Raw genomic sequence first — 21,700 nt, 5'->3', positions numbered from 1 at the left:
AAATATATACATATACATACAAGTGTTTATAAAAACAATCAGATTACTTTAAAAAGAGAATTCATTATTATATAAATAGAGAAAATGAATAAATAAAGTCTTTGCATTTATTTACTTATTCAGTCTTTTCTTTATACATATCAATATAAATTACAATATCTAAAATACATATTGGAAAATTAGCTTATGGAACAAAAAGGGGTAATGAATAGTTGATCTGGAATAGTTATTACATATATATGAAAGGGTATGGATGGTGTATAGATGAATGGATAGTTTATAACTATGATGAGTGGATGGGGATAAGTCGAAAATAGGCATATAAAAGTAAGTGCAAGTAAGATCATTACCTTAAGATGAGGTGGCCAGGGACCAGTGGGGAGCTATGTAAGTAATAGGCTGGTTCTCCAGGTAACTAACAGCTGGTGGGAGAATATGGGTAATGGCTTTATAATGATTGGATGTGAGTGTTCAATTGGTACTGATATATGGCAATAATGTTACTATTATGATAGTAGTAATACGCGGTGGCTGCTTACTTAGTATGGAGCTCCTGTCAGGCGTGCTGCGCGTGGTCCTAGAGGTGACATACACCAACCGCGTCTTACACCAACCCAGATATTTTCCAATGCTTTCTCCGTGTGACTCATGAAATATGTCTACTTGGGTTGCTAGCCAAGGACCTAGGGTTTCACAACCATAGAGTATTCTTTGAGGAATCACTTTTTGTTGCCAGGAAACCAACCATGCGGTGATTCTAACCGCACCAATTATTCCCCCTTATACCGTTACTCACTCTAATCTACCGCCACAGACACCGCTGAGACACACTGTGAACTAGAGTCCCCCTCTGCTGGCCATAACGGGATTTATTTGAATTTGTTGAACTCAAAGTGTGTAAAGAAGTCAATGAAAGGTGGTGGAAGAAGTTGGTTTGATGAATATTTTCTGCATAAGAGGTGGACCTCTTATACAGCTACATGGCAGAGTGAGTGAAGAACGCAAGGAATGCACCACATGTTATTGAAGAAGGTTCTGATACACACTTCCATTCAATCAGCCAGTAACTTTCATGCAGGAAATTAGGAAATTTTGCCCTGCCTTACAGACAGAAAATGTTGAAACATTAAAGTGGCCATCCCATTTCGAGTCCTAATCTTAACCAAATAGAAAACCTCTGGAAAATCCTTGGTGAACAACAACCTTAACAGGAAGAAGAGTAGACCAAAATCCCACCAGAGCAATATGAGAGATTAGTGATGTCCCATTGTGCTTAAATCATTCAAAGCAAAAGTCAGTGCACATTATACTGATTAGTGAAAGTTTAGTTATAATCTTTCCCTATGTTATAATGCAGTCATCACTGTTCATCCCATGTTTTGCAAAATAAAGGTTTTATGTCCAAAATATCCTTCAAAAATCATTATTTCTGAACAAATCAAGAGGACATAGGGTCTACGTGCAATAACCTGATAGCTGCAGAGTAGGTTTGCTCTAAGCTGTTCATAATCATGATCAAAGTTTTGGCATAATTACGCAATGAGGTGATAGCTTGCTGCCAGTGGTTTCTGTGATCTGCTTATTTCCCTTGTCTCATTTCAGTAAACAGATCAGATTAACTAACAACTTTCTTTGTAATACATTTATTATAATACTTTGCTTTGTAATATATTATCTAATTAATATTTTTTTATTATTATTATAAAGAATCCATGTTAAAAGTGAATCCAGAGGAAAGACTGTCGATAACAGAAGTGGTCAGTCATCTACAGGACATTGCAGCTGCAAGAAATGTGAATCCTAAATCTCCCATCACTGAGGTAAGTATATAGTATAATTCTAAGCATTACATAAAGTTATATATACTCTTCTAAGGATCAGCTCACCCTTACTGATAGGCTAGGTTCAGATCCGTATGTCCTTCATATGCCACTGAGCATCTGAATTTCCGCTATTTTAAAAATTGGTTTTCTGTCCTGTATTCACTTACAGCTAAACATAAAGGAGCCTGATAACATTCCGAATGAGTTGACAAAACTTACTTGCATATTTTTCCAGAATCCCCTAATTCTGCGTCTGTAAGGAGAGCTCTTACTTCCCGACCCTAGTCACAAGACTCTCACTCGGCCAAATCGGTTCCCTACACTGTACTTCAGAGACCCAACTAGGCTGATACAGTGCTGTCTACAGTTGGGAGTCTGTTCCTTCTGGAATAGATAAACTAGTTTGGTTTTAAACCCACTTTATGTTATAAGGCTTCATGCTTGATGTTAAAGGAGCTGCATTACAAGGTAGCTAAAAGAGTTGTGGTTTTCCTTAGTCCGTGGCTATAAGTTTCCACAAACCTATGCGACGGCTTTAACTCTTACTTCTTAACTCTTTACACTCTTTATCACTGGATAGTCTAATCTCGTCAGAGGGATGAATCATTAAGTGAAATATTCTCTTGGAATGGAAATAGTTCATCTTTAGCCTGCTTTCCTTATATCTATCCTGTGGTACAGGACTTCAGACAATGCTTAGTATAGGAGAAATAATGAGCAGAAAAAAGGCACTGAAAACCAGCTTTATGTAATAAAGTATTTTACAAAGTTTGCTATAATCACTTGCACAATTCGTTGCTGCAATAAAAATGTATACGCCTCAAAGGTTTAGTTATGCTTTTTCTTTAACAGCTTCTAGAGCAAAATGGTGGCTATGGGAACACTGTGAATCAAAAAGCGTTCAATGTGATACCGCAAGTTTCCAAACCTCAAGGGCCCTCAGGTAAGAAATCTTATAGACTTAAACTTCCACCCACTACTTATGTACTCTGCTTCCCTGCACAGAGATTTACATAGACCTCAATGTGTCATCTCCAGTCAAACTCTATGACCATGAGGTTGCTGAAAAACTAATATTTGAATGCCATTAACAGAGCAGAAGCAATGCCTTGAAAGCAGCCTCCATTAAATTGGTTTTCTTCTGCTGTGGCATTGGAAGGGGGGGGGGGAGTAGAGGAAGATGCTATTCTTGCCCCTCTAGAGTGTGTCCTTCTACTGTCAGTGATGATGTTAGAAAATATTAGAGAGGAGCAACACAAACGGCGCTCCTAGTGTAGTATTTTCTCTACAGGTTGTTACTAGGATTCCAATGTAAATTGCTCATCTGATGTAATCTTGTATCAATGCCTTGAAATCATGGGTTACATCGCGGTCTCAATGTCTGATGGATTGTGACAGCCTCCCGAGAGCCGGTGAAGTAGTGCCGAATAAATATTTAGCATTAGGCTCCATTAACACTGCCACAAGGGGGACGTATGTACGGCCGTTCTGCGCCCTACGGGAGCTCCCGCTCTGCGCCCTACGGGAGCTGTACGGTGCCGTACCGCTCCGTACTCCGGAAAAAGATAGGACATGTCCCATCTTTCTCCGTAATACGGCACCGTGCGCCATATGTTCCTAAGGGGAGAGGCGGGGATGAGCTGCTCACCTCCCTCCTCCTCTCCCCGCGCGCTGCTGTTGCCCGCCGTGCTACGGTACAGCGGGCAACGGCAGTGTGAATGTAGCCTAAAACACAGAAACATACAGGTGTGTTATCCATGAAGCTCTTGAGACAGTGACTTGTGCGGTTTAAGGTATCTTTTATTTGTTAAAAATGCATTTGGGGGGTGGACCATCCCCTTCGTCAGATCAGTGACAGTACACTCTAAAAGGTTGCAAAGTATAGTTTGATATATACAGTAATTAAAGTAATAATCGGTATCTAATACAGGCGGTCCCCTACTTAAGAACACTCGACTTACAGACGACCCCTAGTTACAAACGGACCTCTGGATTTTGGTAATTTACTGTACTTTAGTCCTAGGCTACAATAAACAGCTATAACTTTTATAAATGATGTCTGCAATGAAGCTTTATTGTTAATCCTGGTTCTTATGACAACCCAACATTTTTAAAATACAATTGTGACAGACACCCAAAAAATTTTGGCTGGGTTTTCAATTATAAAGTATACAGTTTTGACTTGCATACAAATTCAACTTAAGAACAAACCTACAGACCCTATCTTGTATGTAACCCGGGGACTGCCGGTAATATAATATTCTGTATTATTATATACTGATTACCATGTAGTTTAAAAACATACACATGGTTTCATGATAATCAAATTTTAAACATAATTAAGTATTTGAATGTTTTATATATGTAATTATTGCTTAAATATGTCGATTTTTGTCATCCATAATTTCACCAAAACCTGACCTATATCTGGAACGAAAAAATAGTGAACATAGATTCTATTATATTTTTGGATATCATGGATACTGTATATATATCAAACTATATACCTGACGAAGGGTGTGGTCCACCCCCGAAACACATTGTCCATTATTACAACCTAAAAGAAACCTTGAATTTCGTGGATAGCGAGCCTGTAAACACCTGTATTTTTCTGTGTTTTATGCTAGTGATGATGTCAGTCATTGCTTAGAAGATTTCTTTGCCTATTCCTGTCAATAGCATTCACATTTGTGAACTACAGGACGGGAGATACAGGCATGTGGGAATTGGATTTTTATTTGCATCTCACATCCCCAGCTATGTCTTTACCTGCCTGTATGCATGTAGGCACTATAGAACCCAAGATGGGGGTAATTGAAGTTATTTGCATTTAGTTATTGTAAAACAAAAGCAGATGAGGCAATTACAAATAGGTAAGGTATTTGAGCCAAAACTAGGAGTGATTGAATACACAGAAGACCTAACAAAACGTGCCTTGTATTTCCTTCCTAATTGCTGCAAAAGTGGAAAAGGCATTATAAAATCAGCAAAAAAAAAATAAATCAAAAACCGTATTTTGAAAAAAAGATATTCTTCACTATCTGGTCATAAAGAAACTTGCTGCATTACCATTAATATGATTTTGTATGTATATACTTCAAACAGGTATTCCTGCTGGAGATGAGGATCCGAATTCTGGAGGGTTTTTTGACATCTTAAAGGGAGGCACTGAACGATTCTTAAGTAATATTAAAGACACATCTTCAAAGGTTATACAGTCAGTTACCAAGTAAGGAAGTATATGTGTTCATTAAAGGCTTGTGTGTTGTGTGTGTATATAGCGTACGTACTTGTGTATAAAAAGTGTGCTGAAAAACCTCACCTCGGCTTATACACGAGTCAGTAAAAAAAAATAAACTTAGATACTCACCCTCCGGCGCCCCGATGCTCCACGCATCTCCTCTTCTATCTTCTCTATGCTGTAGTAGCCGGATGAGGCGCGTTCATGCGATCTGCTGGCCAGCGCTGGCTTGCTCGAGATGTTTTTGTTAAAAAAAAAATTCTTTTATTTGGGCCATAACCGGCAATAAAATTGATTTAACAATAAAAAGTTGTTAGTTATACACACCATTCCTATTAGGAATCTGAGGAAGCGCATAGTTCAAGCGCGAAACGCGTCATTCCGCTTTTTACTTCTAACATCTTTTTATTGTTAAATCAATTTTATTGCCGGTTATGGCCTAAATAAAAGTAATTTTTTTAACAAAAACATCTCAAGCAAGCCAGCGCCTTTCTTGCGTCCCAAAATTGGAGGAGAGGATAAACTCACCGGATTGGATTCTTCCAAATAGTCCTGTAAGGAAAGCAATAAGCGAGAAAGATAAGGTGTTTAAGGTGCTAAAACACGAAGGTAGCAATGAGGCATTACAGGATTATAGAGAGAAAAATAAATCCTGTTTAAAGCAGACAAAGGCTGCAAAAATAGAGACTGAGAGAAATATTGCCAGGGAGACCAAATTATTTTTCAAGTATATAAATAATTAGGAACTAAAAACTGAGAGTGTGGGCCCTCCTAGAAATAGGTCATGGTGGAAGGAGATAAGGGAAGGGCCAATTTACTGAATGTCGCCTTCTCGACTGTCTTTACCCAGCAAAAATCTCCTGGTGGAAGACAGAATGAGGAATGATGTAAATTCTCTTTGGAATGTCTACAGTTTAACCCAGGAAGAGGTACGGCGCCGCCTCGCAACCACTAAGATAGATAGATCACCGGGGCCAGATGTCATACACCCCCGGGGTCTACATGAACTATGTACTGTGATAGACAGACCGTTATTTTTAATATTTGAAGATTCCCTGAGGATTGGTTATGTTCCACAGGACTGGCGCATAGGAAATGTGGTACCAATATACAAAAAAGGTTCAAAAAGTGATCCTGGAAACTACAGACCTGTGAGTCTTCTGTGTCGGGAAAAATATTTGAGGGGTTTGTTAGAGATGCTATCCTGGAGTATCTCACTGTACATAACCTTATAACCCATTATCAGCTTGGGTTTATGAGAGATCGATCCTGTCAGACTAATCAGATTGGTTTCTACGAGGAAGTAAGATCCAGACTGGTTCTGGGGACGCTTTGTATGTTGATGTTGTATATCTGGACTTTTCAAAGGCCTTTGACACAGTGCCGCATAAAAGGTTGGTACATAAAATGAGACTGCTGGGACTAGGGGAAAATCTGTGTATTTGGGTAAGTAATTGGCTTAGTGATAGAAAACAGAGGGTCGTCATTAATGGCACATTCTCAGATTGGGTTGACGTTACCAGTTTAGTGCCACAGGGGTCAGTATTGGGGCCACTTCATTTTAATAATTTTATTAAGATTCAGATGGAGCAACTGGCAGCAGATGTGTGGCATCAGGCGGGTAGCAGCAGCAGAATAGTGGCTGAGGCAGGTAGTTAGAATCCAGACTAATTTCTCAACATTTGGGGGAGGCGTTATGGCTGATCTAATCTGATGCATTAGGTATTGGTGTGTTAAAATCCTGACCGATCCAAGCCTGATTCATCTTGACAAAGATCAGGCTCTCCAGATTACGGGTGGACAAGCGGGTTTGCCTTGGGGTAACGATGGTCCCCGTCGCACTGAACACCCGCCAGTCCAGGGGATCCTCTACCTGGGGTGGTAGAGTGCTATCCTCCTCACTAGGTGGGTGAAGGAAGCTGCTCATTAAGGACTCCAGACTTGGGGAATACAGAACCCTGAAAACTGACACCCTGGACTTTGAGTAAAAAATCACTCCATCAACTATGTTGATTTGACACGGTGTTCCTTTCTCCTTCCTAGAGTTCTCTGCTCCATCTCCAAGGGTCCGAACGCTGCACTTTTGTCGGGTTTCCTGAATATTTCCGTTTTGCATCGGATTGTGGCGCATCGGCGCCAGCTTGCACGCGACAGAAATCGGGGACGTGGCCGCCGGACAACCCGACGGATTCGGACAAACCGCGGAATTTATAAAAGGTTATGTGTCACAAGATCAAGCACTCACATGTACCAGGAAGAAGCAGGTGCATTTAGGTGGACCTTGGCGCAGCAGCGACACAGGAAGGAACTCGGACGCACGATCTTGCTGAATTGCGCCGGACCCGAATCCACGCCGGACAACCCGCTGTGGGATCGCGACAGGACCGGGGAAGTAAATCTGCCCCATCGTGCTTGTGGCCATCTCTAAACAGAACCTTTTAAGAAAAACCATGGAATTAATTAAATATAATTCTTGAAAAATTATTTCACACCGGTTAATGGTGTTACGGGTGTTCAAACCCAGTTCACCATTCTGAAAGTGTTCTCCTTTGGATGGCGTCCTTGTACTTCTGGTAGACTCTGTGTCATATTGACCTATGGCAGTATCAGCAACCCAGTAAACAACCAGAGTTGGCGCTCTAGGTGTTCTCCTCACAAAAAACCTGATAAGAAGGCACAGCATTCCACTGCTAGTTTGTGAATTACACAATGTGGCTGATTTACACCCCATAATAATGGGAGAGACCGACTCCAGGAGTTTGATACCATCAGTTGGTTTACAATGGGGTTAACTTCCAACTGTCCATTTGTGATCCCTATCACGGTGTTGTTCATTCTGTTACCTTCTTGCTACTTTACTTTACTTGATATGAAATTTTAATCATGTCGATTTCAACATAGGAATAAAAAAAACTATGGGAAAACCAAAGACCCTTCCTCTCACTGTAGTTAAAGGTGCTATGGGTGTTCAGATTCAGTCATTCAAATATGGAATTGAGAAATTTTAATTTGAAGTTCCATTAATGCGAAATTGAATTATTTGAAATTTACCTGCTCCTGGGCCATGCCAACTAAGGGTTGTATCTGCCGAACCCTTGGACTCTTGTCTGGGGTTGTCAGATGTCATTTGGGAGCAAGTGGATGACCTAGTCAACCAAACGAGAACCTTTTTGGTTGTTTATCAACACACTGTCGCAAGATGACACCGGCAGCTCTGGCCTCGGAGTCACCCCTGCTGTGACTTCCCCTTACTGTGCTGCGACCTGTGCCTGCTTCACCTGCCACCTCTCTGTCTTCACCTGCCACAACCTCTGAGAGGTTGTGCAGGTTGGTTAATCAACTATGTGGATTTTACACAGATTTCTTTCTATTAACTTCAGCAACAAAAAGAACTGAAATTTGGGGTATACAGATCCCCCAAAATGTACACCCTGGAATTGGAGAAAAATCACTCCAGCAACTACTGTGTACAAGCATCTAGACGCTAGAGACCGCACATGCAGTGTGAAATAACGAGATTGGAAATGGTTGACTGTTTTTATAGGGCTGTGACATCACATAAGCCTGCCGGTCGTTGATTGGCTTTCATGTTTGCACATGTGATCGAGGGTGTTCCTTTCTTCTTCCCAGAGTTCTCTGCCCATGTAACACGTTGTGCTCACGCCCGTTTTGGTAATAAAAGGGGGGGGGGAATTTTGTTCCCACGAATCACCGCAAACTTCGGATACGTGAAGAATCAAAGTTTTTCTGAAAATCGGAACAAATTCTGATTCGTTTGAATCGATTCACCCATCTCTAATAGTTGCGTTTTATATCCATCTCTTGACTCTTCTCTCTCTTTTTCTGTGTCGGATACTATTAGAATGTTCAGAAGCTAATTGGAGATAAACCCTGAACCCAGATAATCTAAGCACATCGTCAACACACAGCATTTCATATCACAGACGAATCATGAAGTATCTGCTTAGAAAATATCCACCCACACTCTGGATTCTTACACCGACCTGTCTAGGGAGTGATGGGACCAAAAGCAGCTAGAAAACTGAGTAAAATTGTAAAAAGTAGGGGCTTAAAACTATATTTATTGTTGTCTTTCATGGATAAACCTCTTTTTAAAGCAATAGTGAACTCTGGGACGGTCTGTGGTGCAACATGGCAATGGTCGATGGTGTCCCATGATGTCCCAGATATGCCTCTCTACACTGACTTGGGCTAATGGAAATGCAGTATCACACAGGAACATCTCCAACAATTTCCGGATATAGAGGGATTTTTGTCAGTTTTGATGAACAGTTGAACTTTCAAGATGAGGCTTTTCTCTGGGAACAGCTCACTAATGATCTTTCACATCGTAATGCTACACAGTTTAGCAGTGCCAGATAACATGAAGGCTTGGCTTCTATACCTACAGTACATTTTCATGTGTGTGTTTCTGAATTTGAAACAGTTTTCCTCTTATATTCTATTTATAGTGTATAGCATCCATAAACTAAAACATAAAGCGGTATACAGAGAGGATCCTGCCTTAGGCTGCATAATCCAGTTTTCCTAATCACTGTAGCAGTTCTAAGATGATAAGTACAGACATTATTTCTTCCCCTCAGATCTGTAGGAGAAGCGCTTCACTACAATTCCATGTACATAATGTGCAGTCATCTCAACTAATAGCATACAAACTTGAGCTCAGAGAAAAGAAACTAAAAGAGCATAAAAAGGAAATATACACTGGGCAATTGATTTATGCAATTTATTAAAACTTTAGATATGCTAAGTATTTGCCTTAATTCTGATTTTCTGGTCATTCTAGCAGTGCTAGATGAGTGCAAGAATTCCCAATACCTGTTTACTGTGATCTGTAGGGGAGCATGCGCAAAAAGTGCATCCATATTTATCTCAACTAAAAGACTACTTCCTTAGATCAGCCATTAAGCTTTTTACTTTTCTGATTTTGCAGTTATGCAAAGGGAGATCTGGATTTATCTTACATAACTTCTAGGATTGCAGGTGAGTCAATACTAAAAGGTATTGAAAATGGTAATTTTTTTTTTTTCCAAATATGTTGGCAACAGGACTATTGCTGGTTTTTAACATTTAGATTTTGGGGTGCTGTTGATAAAGATTTTCAAACCGCTTCCAGTACTTTTGTGTGAAAATAGTGGTTGCCCTTGCTTGTTGTCATTATCTCTAGAAGACAACTGTGCTCTGTATCTGCTGTGGGGAACCCAAGTTATTGTATTCCGATATCATTGCATTTTAGCAGATCCTGCTCGGAGATGACAGCTCCCAAGAAACAGATTATATACAACAATCTTTATAAAATGTATCAGCCTGGCATTTAAAAAAAATGTTGTAAATGTTTTTCTCTAATTTGTTTGCCCTAGTGATGTCCTTTCCTGCTGAAGGTGTAGAATCTGCCTTAAAGAACAACATTGAAGATGTCCGATTGTATCTGGATGCAAAGCATCCTGGGACTTATGCTGTTTATAATTTATGTTTAAGGAAATACCGACCTTCCAGGTTTCATAACCGGGTAAGATGCAATACATGATAAGATTGTCTACTAGAATATAAACATATATTCGAATACAAAAGTGACTCGGAGTGGCTCATACTTTAGTCAAAAAATGATAAAATATCAATGGGGTTTATCCACCCGTTCATTTGATGTATCATGTGGAAAGTATCAATATATGTTTTATATGGAAATATTTGATTATGTGTTACTGCTGAGACCCCTTGGCACAAATATATCTGGCCCATTTCAGAACCTTAACAATTTATTGTGTGAGGTTGACGTATTATAAGTCCCCTCTAAAAGGCAACGGTTTTAATTACAAATGGATCAGGCAATGTGAACAAGAGTAATAAACCATAACTTTCATTTTCATTCTTTAAAAAACATGGGGGTGAATAAAATCATTTATAGTATCATATATATATCATTTCCATATATGAGTTGCACTTATTAGTTTCAGTATATAAGTTACTAGCCAGCGCGCACGGACCTGTCACTGCCTGCAGGACTAGATCAAGTAGTGGACCTGGGTAAAGTATGTACCCAAGTATAACCCGAGGTGCCTATTTTTACATAAAAAAACTGGGAAAACTTGAGTATAAGCCTAGGGTGAAAAATGTCCAGCAGAGCCCCCCTTTAAAAAGAAATGTCCAACACTGCCCCTGATAAAAAAAAAAACTTGGTACTCTCCTTCGGCACTCACCCTTGGCGTCCTCTTCTCAGCTCGGCTCCTGGCATTGTGGGGAGAGGCACTTCTATGCTCTCTTACCGCACACATTACAACATAGCAGAGAGCTGGAAATGAGCCGGGGAGAGGAGGACGCTCATTTTTAATAAACTTGTGTATAAGCCAAGTGGGGGCATTTTCAGCACAAGTATATATGGTAAGTTTTACACTCAACATCAACTTTTTCCTCTTTTCCCTTACCCTTATGTTATGCAGCAATTTGACTATACTAGGTGTTATACACCGAGAGTGGTTTTCTGAGGGAGACACTTAAAGTACAAATTATTCCAGGGTGTAAATTGATATGCGAGTTGGTAAGAGCACCTTTCACTGATTCAGTGATACACGCTCATATCATATTCTAATATCAGGAAACTGTTAGAAAACTGATTTAAGACCCTGTGCAAGTTTTCATAAAAAATAGAACCACTAGGTTACAAACTATAAAACCCAATCAAAAGGATCAAAATTTTAGTTCTATGCATGAGAAAAGAGATAACGAGGAAGCGGGCAAGAAGAAATAAACTGGTTAAAAAACTCAAATCTGCAGTGGACATTTCATTAAAGAGGGGCATCTAGGGTGGACATTTCATTAAATATGGGCTCTTTGGGGGGGGTGTGGCCAGCAACCGAGGAGAGCGGTCGCATGTAGCTTGAGCTCCGCTCTTGCCGGACACCTACTATATCATCCTGCCGAAATATTACGCTCTCCGCACCGGGAAACAAGGTGGGACACCGATCACATCACAGGCTGGCCACCATGAGCAAGACCAGGGCGTCAGGAGCCACTTCAAAGCTCCACGAATTTGCGTGGCATGGCTCACAAGATGGTGCCTGCACACAAACAACGGCTCCGCCTGAGGCACCGCGACAAGCGCCAAGCCCTGAAGCCTCCTCTTCTCCTCAAGAACCGGAGCCGACACTAAAGGAGGTAACTTCCCAGTTACTGGCGGCTATACAAACCTCCACCACCTCCCTTACCACCAAAATAGAGGAGATATATGTGGATGTAGGCCTACTGCGTCACATCTTTCAGCAGCTGCGAGAGTGAGTCAAAGAAGCTGAGACTCACATTTCTGAGGTAGAGGACACACTAGCCCCCATACCGGACAGACTGCGGTCCCTAGAGAGAGCTGCTAACATGTGGGCCCAGAAGTCTGCTGACTTAGAGAACCGGCTACGCGGAATAATATTCGTATATTGGGCCTACCGGAAAGAGCTGAGGGAAGTGAGCCTGTGGCGTTTATTGAAAAATGGTTCCGTGACACTTTACCAGCTACCGCATTGTCCACAGCGTACTCAGTGGAAAGGGCCCACAGAGTTCCTGCCAAGCCACCACCGCCTGGAGCCCCTGCACGGCCCTTCCTGGCTCGCCTTCTCTGCAGCAAAGATCGGGATGCATTACTGCAGGCAGCCAGAAGACACGGCACTACCAAAATGGAAATGTGTCGTTATTCCAGATTTTTCTGCTTCTCTACAAAAGTCCCGAGCATCATTCATGGGAGTAAAGCGACAGCTAAGGGATCTCCAGATATGCTACTCAATGACCTACCCAGCAAGGCTGCGGGTAATATCCGAAGGCAAGACTATATTCTTCGACAACCCCAGCGACGCAGAATCAGGGCTGAACACCCGCAAACGTCCACCGCGTCGCTAAAGCATATGTTGAGTTAACACTGACTTTTCGCTAATTACACTGATGCCCTTGGCGAAATAATAATAATCTGTTTGCTGATAAGTATAATTCTAATCTACTTGTTCTGTGTGTATACACTCACCGGGCACTTTATTAGGTGCACCTGTCCAACTGTTCGTTAACACTTAATTTCTAATCAGCCAATCACAGTGCATTTAGGCATGTAGACATTGTCAAGACAATCTCCTGCAGTTCCAACTGAGCATCAGTATGGGGAAGAAAGGTGATTTGAGTGCCTTTGAATGTGGCATGGTTGTTGGTGCCAGAAGGGCTGGTCTGAGTATTTCAGAAACTGCTGATCTACTGTTATTTTCATGCACAACCATCTCTAGGGTTTACAGAGGATGGTCCGAAAAAGAAAAAACATCCAGTGAGCGGCAGTTCTGTGGGCGGAAATGCCTTGTTGATGCCAGAGGTCAGAGGAGAAATGGCAGACTGGTTCAAGCTGATAGAAAGGCAACAGTGACTCAAATCGCCACCCGTTACAACCAAGGTAGGCAGAAGAGCATCTCTGAACGCACAGTACGTCGAACTTTGAGGCAGATGGGCTACAGCAGCAGAAGACCCCACCGGGTGCCACTCCTTTCAGCTAAGAACAGGAAACTGAGGCTACAATTTGCACAAGCTCATCGAAATTGGACAGTAGAAGATTGGAAAATCGTTGCCTGGTCTGATGAGTCTCGATTTCTGCTGCGACATTCGGATGGTAGGGTCAGAATTTGGTGTCAACAACATGAAAGCATGGATCCATCCTGCCTTGTATCAACGGTTCAGGCTGGTGGTGGTGGTGGTGTCATGGTGTGGGGAATATATTCATCATGTCAATATGGACCAAAATCTCTGAGGAATGCTTCCAGCACCTTGTTGAATCTATGCCACGAAGAATTGAGGCAGTTCTGAAGGCAAAGGGGGTCCAACCCGTTACTAGCATGGTGTACCTAATAAAGTGGCCGGTGAGTGTACAAATATATGCTTTGTGGGTCTGCCCGCAATGAAAAACCTACTTACCAAATGACCAACCCCCAGTGGGGCCCTCCTGGCCCTGGATAATACCACCCATAATCCCCTTCCCATAAACCCATTTGGTAGCTCATAATGTCTCCTAGGCTACAGAAACCATGGGTACAGTGGTCCGCACACTCCACTTACTCCACACACTCACGCGGGGTTTCACTCCTTATACACAAAAACCTGAGATGGGAAGGAGTGGACCACTTGGTCGATCCAGAGGGGAGATATTTATTTGGGTACGGCACTGTAGACTGTTATCTTATGTCTGTATATACCCCCCCCCCCCCCCCCCGGCACTCTCACCATTCTGTATGAAGCGGCTCAATTTGCTACTCGCTATCCTAGAGCCCTGATTATTTGTATGGGAGATTTCAATTCGGTAGTTGACCCCACACACGATAGGTTTCCCCCTCCCCCCCCATCTGACAACAGGTCAGACAGTATGACACCGCTTGCGAGCTTCCTACAAGAAATAGGATGGTATGACTTATGGCGCCTCAGACATCCGAGCACACAAGAATTCACATGCTACAAGGCTGGCCGGGGCACCCTGTCTCGCATTGACTATGTCTGCGGAAATGACCGTGCTAGCCTCAGTCTTGAATCAATAGAAAATTTGCCTAGAGAACCCTCTGATCATTCCACTATTATGGCGATCTTTAGAACCACTGATCCGCCATCCCGAGCGGGCCCCACGCAAAATCCACCCATTCTGGCTCACCTTACTTACAGAGCTAGACAGAACACCGACTTTACTAGCTGAGTTAGTCTCATCCAACCTCCCCTTTGAGAACCATTCCTTCTTCCTGGATGCCCTTAAATCACATGTACGCTGCTGTCTTCAGTCATCCATTAAACACATTAAGAAGGAATCTGCCAAGGAGGAGGAACACCTAGCCGGATCATGTGCTGATCTGGAGGCAGTCTTTTTGTAGCTAACCCTACCCCTGAGAATAGACGGGCATGGTTACAGATGGGCAGGCAATATATGCACTGCATGAGAAAGGTAAACGTCGTTTGTTTTTCACCAAGCAACTATTTTTTGAGCAGGGCAATCAGTCAAGCAGCCTTTTAGCCCATTTAATACATAGAAGCTCTGCTTCAACCAGGATTATCAGTGGTCTACTGTTACCAATACCCAGATTGACAACTACCTAGATGCTATACCATGTCCTACTTTGACACCATCTCAGCGAGGCTCCCTGGAAGCTCCCATAACCTTGGAAGAGCCCCAAGAAGCCCTGGGTGACCTATCCAAGGAAAAGGCCTCTGGACCTGAAGGTCTGCCCCTTGAAGTTTATATTAAATATCAAGATGAGATGCTGTCTGCGCTTCTTAAGATCCTCCAGGCATCTTTTGAAAAGGGAGAACTGCATCGTTTTACGACACTAACATAGTGGTCATACTCAAACCGGATAAAGACCCCCAGGAGTGCGGTTCATACAGACCCATCTCGCTATTAAATGCTGACTATAAGCTACTAACTAGGGTCTTGGCGTCTAGACTTAATAAGGTTATCGCATCTATCGTACATAGGGACCAGTCCGGTTTTATCCCTGGACGCAGCACAGCGGACAACCTGAGGAGAACCCAGATCCTTATGCAGGTGGGGGTTGGGAATAGGAAGGAGTGGGCCTTGGCCTCGCTGGACGCGGCCAAGGCCTTTGATTCCATTGAATGGCCATTCCTATTGGGGGCTCTTCGCAGATTTGGGTTTGGCCCCTCGTTTATTAAATGGGTGTCCATTATATATAGGTGTCCGACAGCCAGTATAGCACTAAATGGGCAACATTCTGACAGATTTCCGCTTGAGAGAGGTCCCCGCCAGGGGTGCCCTTTCCGACCCCTACTTTTTGCCCTAGCGGTGGAACCGCTGGCGGTTCAGATACGTGCAGATGAGATATATACAGGATTTCGGCATGGCGGAATGGAGGACCGTCTGGCACTCTATGCCGATGATCTCCTACTCTACATGTAGGACCCGGAGAACTAACTGCCTTGGGCCATGCAACTTATTGATAATTTCGTGACCTGTCGGGACTGCGTATGATTGGGATAAATCCTGCATTATGTATATGCCACATGCTCGGATGCCTGATGCACATGCTCAGGAGGGCTGAGGGTGGTTCCCCACTTCAAATATCTTGGCATTGTTCTTTCCCCAGACCCAACCATATTGCAGGAAAAGAACATTGCACCACTACTGGCCCTATTTAGAACAAAATTTGAACTATGGGCCAAGTTACCCCTGTTAGTGGCTGGGGGAATCAATCTCATAAAAATGGTCATTCAACCCAAGTGCCTATATGTTACTACACACCTCTTTTATCCTACCGTAAAACGTTGTTCACCTCCCTAGAGACACTAATGATGCCCTTCATATGGGGCTCTGGTAGATCAAAACTACAACTAGCTAAACTACAGAGGCCAAAGACACTGGCGGGCATGGCCTTACCTGACCCCTTCCTCTATTACCTAGCCAGCCAATTGAAGTTTCTGCAATCTTGGCTATCTGCAGATGCCCCGCAATACCCTGAAACCCATCTAGCTTCGCATCTGGGTGCTGATAATTTATGGCATACGCTGACCACTCCAATATGGAGGGGGCCCAAACTTCTCCCGGCACATAAACTAGCTAGGACTGCTTGGCGAGAGGCTAAACTAGTTACCAGAACCAGTTCGGTCCCCCTAGAAACCCCACTCTGGGGAAATCCAGACCTCCCGCATATGACAGAGGCCCTCGATCCCCAATTTTGGATATCGCATGGAGTCCGTACGATCAGAGACATATGGGATAAATCATCCATTCTCCCCTATGACCAGCTTGAGAAAAAATAAACTACCCCAACACAGTTTTTATAGATACTTACAACTACGTCATGCATTGCAAGCTCAATTCCCCCCCTAACGAGATCTCCTTATCTGACAGCTCGTAAATAGGTGTCATACGGTCACAGGGCCCCGGTGGCTTAATCTCACTCATTTATTCTCACCTAATTTGTGCTAAAGCTCAGGCTGCTCCACAGAGAGCATTGGAGGAGTGGAAAACATTGATCCCCTCCTTGAGCGAGGAGTAACCTTGGAATCACATAAATATGTGTCCCCCTCAATCAACAATAAGCTTATCCAATTATACATTATCCATCAAAGCTATTTGACCCCCATCAGGCTACACAAGATGGGTCGTCTTCCAAATCCGGGGTGCCACAGATGTAGACATATACCTGCAGGTTTTTGGCATATGATATGGGAGTGCCCCCGAGGTGCGAGGGTTTTGGGGAGAAGTCACCTCCCTACTTACGAATATCATAGAGACCCCAGTGGCACTAGATCCAAAGATATGCCTGTTCGGGATCCTAGATGAAGAAACCTGGTTTCATCGATCCCGTCCGGATAAGTTTGATAAGATTTGGGGAAGATGGTGTGAATCGCCCTTAACCCAATACTGTACCTCAGTGTCCTCCTCCTCGCTCACCACTCCTCCTGTACCCGAATGAACCCCACTGAAAGTGAGAGGCTCATACTCACCCTAAACAGGGACTTGTCTGTTAGGCGGAATGGTCAAATGGGTATCTCTGATGCCCTTTAGCGAAGTGCTACCGTATCCGATCGATAAAAGTTTGTTTATTGTGATTTTATTTGTTTGAAACAATACTTCATATCCATCTATTTACCTTTTGATGAGAGCGGTCAATAATTTCTATCTCCTCAAATTCTTTACGAGTACCAACTGAACTCCTATGTAACTGCATGTATATAAACCTATATGTACGACTAGCTTGTCTTTATTATGTATGACATGTATGGATATGTAAATTTTATTCTTTAATAAAACGAGTTTAAAAAAAAGATGGGCTCTTTGGGGGCATTTCTGTAAAGGGGGACTCTGCTGAGGACTTTTCAGTAATTAGGTGCAGCTGCATTTTATTACAGTAGGGGGTGCACTTCCTACCCTAGGGTTTATCCTCCACTCATCTTTTCCCAGTTTTTTTTTTTTTTTTGGTGATATTGGGAGCCTTGGCTTAAACGCGAGTATTGGTGGTATGTGGGGAAGCTTATCTGCAGAGCACAGAGGCCTGGGCAGCATCCACATCTCCACCCCTGACAACCATCCAGACCAGATCTCCCAGACAGTGTAGAAGGGTTTCATGAAGTCCAGGAATGTGATTGGTTTCCTAAATAGATGGGTTATAAGAGCACGATTGAAGTTCATCATTAAATAACTTATGAACAGTACAAGATTAAGAATATAGAGTAGAACTTAAAGGGGTATTCCCATCTGGGCATTTAATATTTAATTTAATTCATTTGCCATATGTAAACATTTCTTCAATTGGATGTTATTAAAAAAAAATGTTCCTGTGTGAAGATAATTTCTTTTAAATGTAGTCATGTTGTCCCTTAGAAACGAGATGGCTTCCTCTGATACGACCACCTCACATTTTGGCAACAATGGCCAGGCATGCGCTATTCCTGCCTGACCACCTGGGTTCAGCAATCATTACTACATTGTTTCTTTGTGCAATCCCTCCAGCAGAGGTGGCCGTTTCTAAGGGACCATATGACAACATTTATGAGAAATTATCTTCACACAGGTAAAAAAATTTTAGTGACATCTAAATGAAAAATGTTTATATATATTAATGAATCTGGATGTGAATGCCCAGACGAAAATACCCCTTTAAGTCCTAACGTCCAGGGGACATGTTGGTTTGGACGCTAGGCAGTCCCTAGTCGTGTGAACAGCCCGTGGCCCAAGGGACATTTAATCTGCAAATTTGGTTACAGGCCTCACATGTACCACATCAAAAAGTACCCTGTGGTTTACTAGGTACCCCCACCAGCACCCACTTGGATATCTTGATATCTCTTCCCTAAAAAATCTTTTTGACTTCTCCACTTACGAAACTTGATTTGAGGTCTTTTACCTAGTAGGTCTCTTAGACCTTGATCCCAAATGACATGTCAAGATATTTTTAATTTCTGTATGGGCTTCATCAAGTGTGCCAATTACCGGAGGTTTCATTGGGTCCTTCATTTTTTGTTTTGATATCAATAGAGATCTACGAATTCTAGCAATGGCTTCATTAAAGGATTGCCTCCAAAATGCTTTAATGAAATCCTTATGGAAGCTGTTAGTTGCAGTCTTTTATTCTAAAGACTTCAAGTACCCATTTCTATCCTTAGATCAGATGTTGACTATCTATCGAATTCCTTTAGAGAAGCTGTGCACTGATTTTATGCCTTTTTAATGCATGTGTGAATATTTGAATTACATATTTTCACAGGTGTCTGAATGTGGTTGGCCTGGAAGACGTTCCCCAAACCTAATGTCCCTCTACAGCATCTGTAAAAATATGCACCTGTGGCTGAAACAAAATCCCAAAAATGTTTGCATTGTTCACTGTCTTGTAAGTAGATCTTCTTTGCAGCTTTTTGGTAGGACTATGCCTCAATCTTCTCTGTGCAACGTTTATATGAAATTATAATGTCAATTAGAAGTATCCTCCAACCGTTCACAACAGTATGGTCAAACAGGATGATGATCTGTGGATGACATTACAGGGGTACTTTAACACTACTCGTCGCTTTAGAAGTCAGTAAAATTGGCTACCCCCCTGACTTCTAGATTCTGCCCTCCTTTAACACGTACGTAAAATTAAATGTAATACGGCAGTACTTTTCATACAGATGACTTCTGTTCTATTTTTTCAGTAGTATTTATATTAAACACTTCCTTAGAGATTTGTTGGGACCAAAACTGTTTTAATCTGGACTAGTGAGTGGAATGTAAATAAAGGTGATGTTAAAAGTACAGTATTTTTCCGACTATAAGGTGCACCGGAGTATAAGGCACACCATCAATAAATGCCTGCTAAAACATCTGGGTTAATATATACTGCGCTCCGGAGTATAAGGCGCACCTGATTATAAGGATGAATGACCAGCAGGTGGCAGACCTGTGCACAGTTCAAGGCAGCTGTTGTTTGTAAGTATGGTTCATATATAAGGCGCACTTATAGTCCGAAAAATATGGTAATAGAACTACAATATTTGGTAATAACTTTGTGCTGGGGTGCTTGGGTTTATTGGCGTTTTAAACACCTTTGAGGAAAAACCTGAGCAGTCATTTAGTGCCCAGTCCTATACTATTTATGTCTTGTCTAGGATGGACGCGCCGCATCAGCTGTTGTGGTATGTTCCTTCCTCTGCTTCTGCCGCCTTTTTACCACCGCTGAAGCAGCTGTGTATATGTTTAGCATGAAGAGGAGCCCACCTGGCATCTGGCCTTCTCACAAAAGGTATTGTTTTGTACTTTATGATGGATTTCAGAGTGAGGCCTTTTAAAGGGAATCCTTCAACAGTTTTCACCATACAAAGGTGCAGACCAGGTCTACTACCAGAGTGCTGCAAATCCATTTACAATGCTGGGATATAAATCCTTATGCAGATGCCCACAAATGCAAATTCATTTGATAAGCCTATGTCCATTCCGTGTCACTTAACATGTCATACAAACCTTGCTATTTCCAGGATTTGTCTGCATTCATGGCATAGATGTGCATTTTGTTGTAATCACCTGTTTCCAATGGGTGCCATAAAAACCTAAAATTAATTCATTCACTTATGGCATATATAGGCGTATGCTTATAGATCGGCTTATATATAAATATATATTATAACTAACCACATATATTAATATGCCTGTGTCCAGGGATCACACAATGTATACTACCATTCTTTTATCTTGAATTAATAGAAGTTTTATTTAAATTAAAGAGAATCTGTTGGGCACATCTAGACCCCCAAACCAAAGGTCCTACCTAATTTATTGTAGTGAGTTGCTCTGGATGATGATATTAAAATGAGTCTACAGTTCCTGTGAATTATAAAACGACCCCACCCCCATCCCCATTCTGCATTGTGAATTGAGTCAGCCTGGTGTTCCCAAGTTGCCCCGAGTCGGGCTGCAACACACCCTTTCTCCTCTTTCCTGTTATAAATACACCACCTGCCCACACCACCTGCTAAGCTGCAGCACAGAAAGGGCTTTGTATGATATGTGCAGGAGGCATGCAGGAAGGTGTTATTGCAACAACCGGCTGCCTCTATTCACTGGATTACAATGCAGAGTGGGGGGGTCATTTTATAATTCACAGGAGCCACTGTCTCATTTTATCATGCAGAGCAAATCACTACACTAAATGAGGTAGGCTTGGGAGGCTAGACGTGCCTGAAGGATTCCTTTTAAAGGGTTTGGTCCCTCCAAAATGCCCACATGCCTTTACTGCCTTAATAATAATTCCTGAATGTTCACCAATGGAATCATCATCTCTGATGCTTTCTTCAGTGTTGTGTGCAGACTCTCTGGGGCACATTTACTAAGAATGGTTCAAACTGCACTAAGTGTGGATTGCCTCTGTATAATGCAGGGTTTCTGGTGCCCGTTCTTCATTAATCTGGCACTCCCTGAACTGCCCCGACAGAGTGCACCACTTTTTTATGATCGATCTTTAACATGGGGCATGTCGGACCTGCATGTCAAATCTGGCGCACTCTACGACTGAGCACGGGAACGCCCCCTAATTTGTGTTGCATGATGGCTACAGCAGCTGTGGCACAAAAGGGTCATGTGCAATACATTTGTAGTGCAGCCACTAAAAACTGAACATATCCCTGGTTCCAC

General features: G+C 42.3%; 1 protein-coding gene across 1 annotated transcript in view; it reads left to right on the top strand.

The window, feature by feature from the left end:
- Positions 1–21,700, top strand: part of GAK (cyclin G associated kinase) — a 56,013-nt gene that overhangs the window by 16,943 nt on the left and 17,370 nt on the right. The window contains exons 9-15 of the mRNA XM_072112037.1: positions 1,708–1,820; positions 2,676–2,766; positions 4,929–5,052; positions 10,019–10,068; positions 10,446–10,594; positions 19,302–19,424; positions 20,182–20,315. Coding sequence (XP_071968138.1) covers positions 1,708–1,820; positions 2,676–2,766; positions 4,929–5,052; positions 10,019–10,068; positions 10,446–10,594; positions 19,302–19,424; positions 20,182–20,315 — 784 coding nt within the window. The remainder of the gene's footprint in view (positions 1–1,707; positions 1,821–2,675; positions 2,767–4,928; positions 5,053–10,018; positions 10,069–10,445; positions 10,595–19,301; positions 19,425–20,181; positions 20,316–21,700) is intronic.

This window comes from Engystomops pustulosus, chromosome 1, assembly GCF_040894005.1.
Source record: "Engystomops pustulosus chromosome 1, aEngPut4.maternal, whole genome shotgun sequence".
Classification (NCBI taxonomy): Eukaryota; Metazoa; Chordata; class Amphibia; order Anura; family Leptodactylidae; genus Engystomops; species Engystomops pustulosus.
This window is presented reverse-complemented; position numbering and strand designations above follow the sequence as displayed.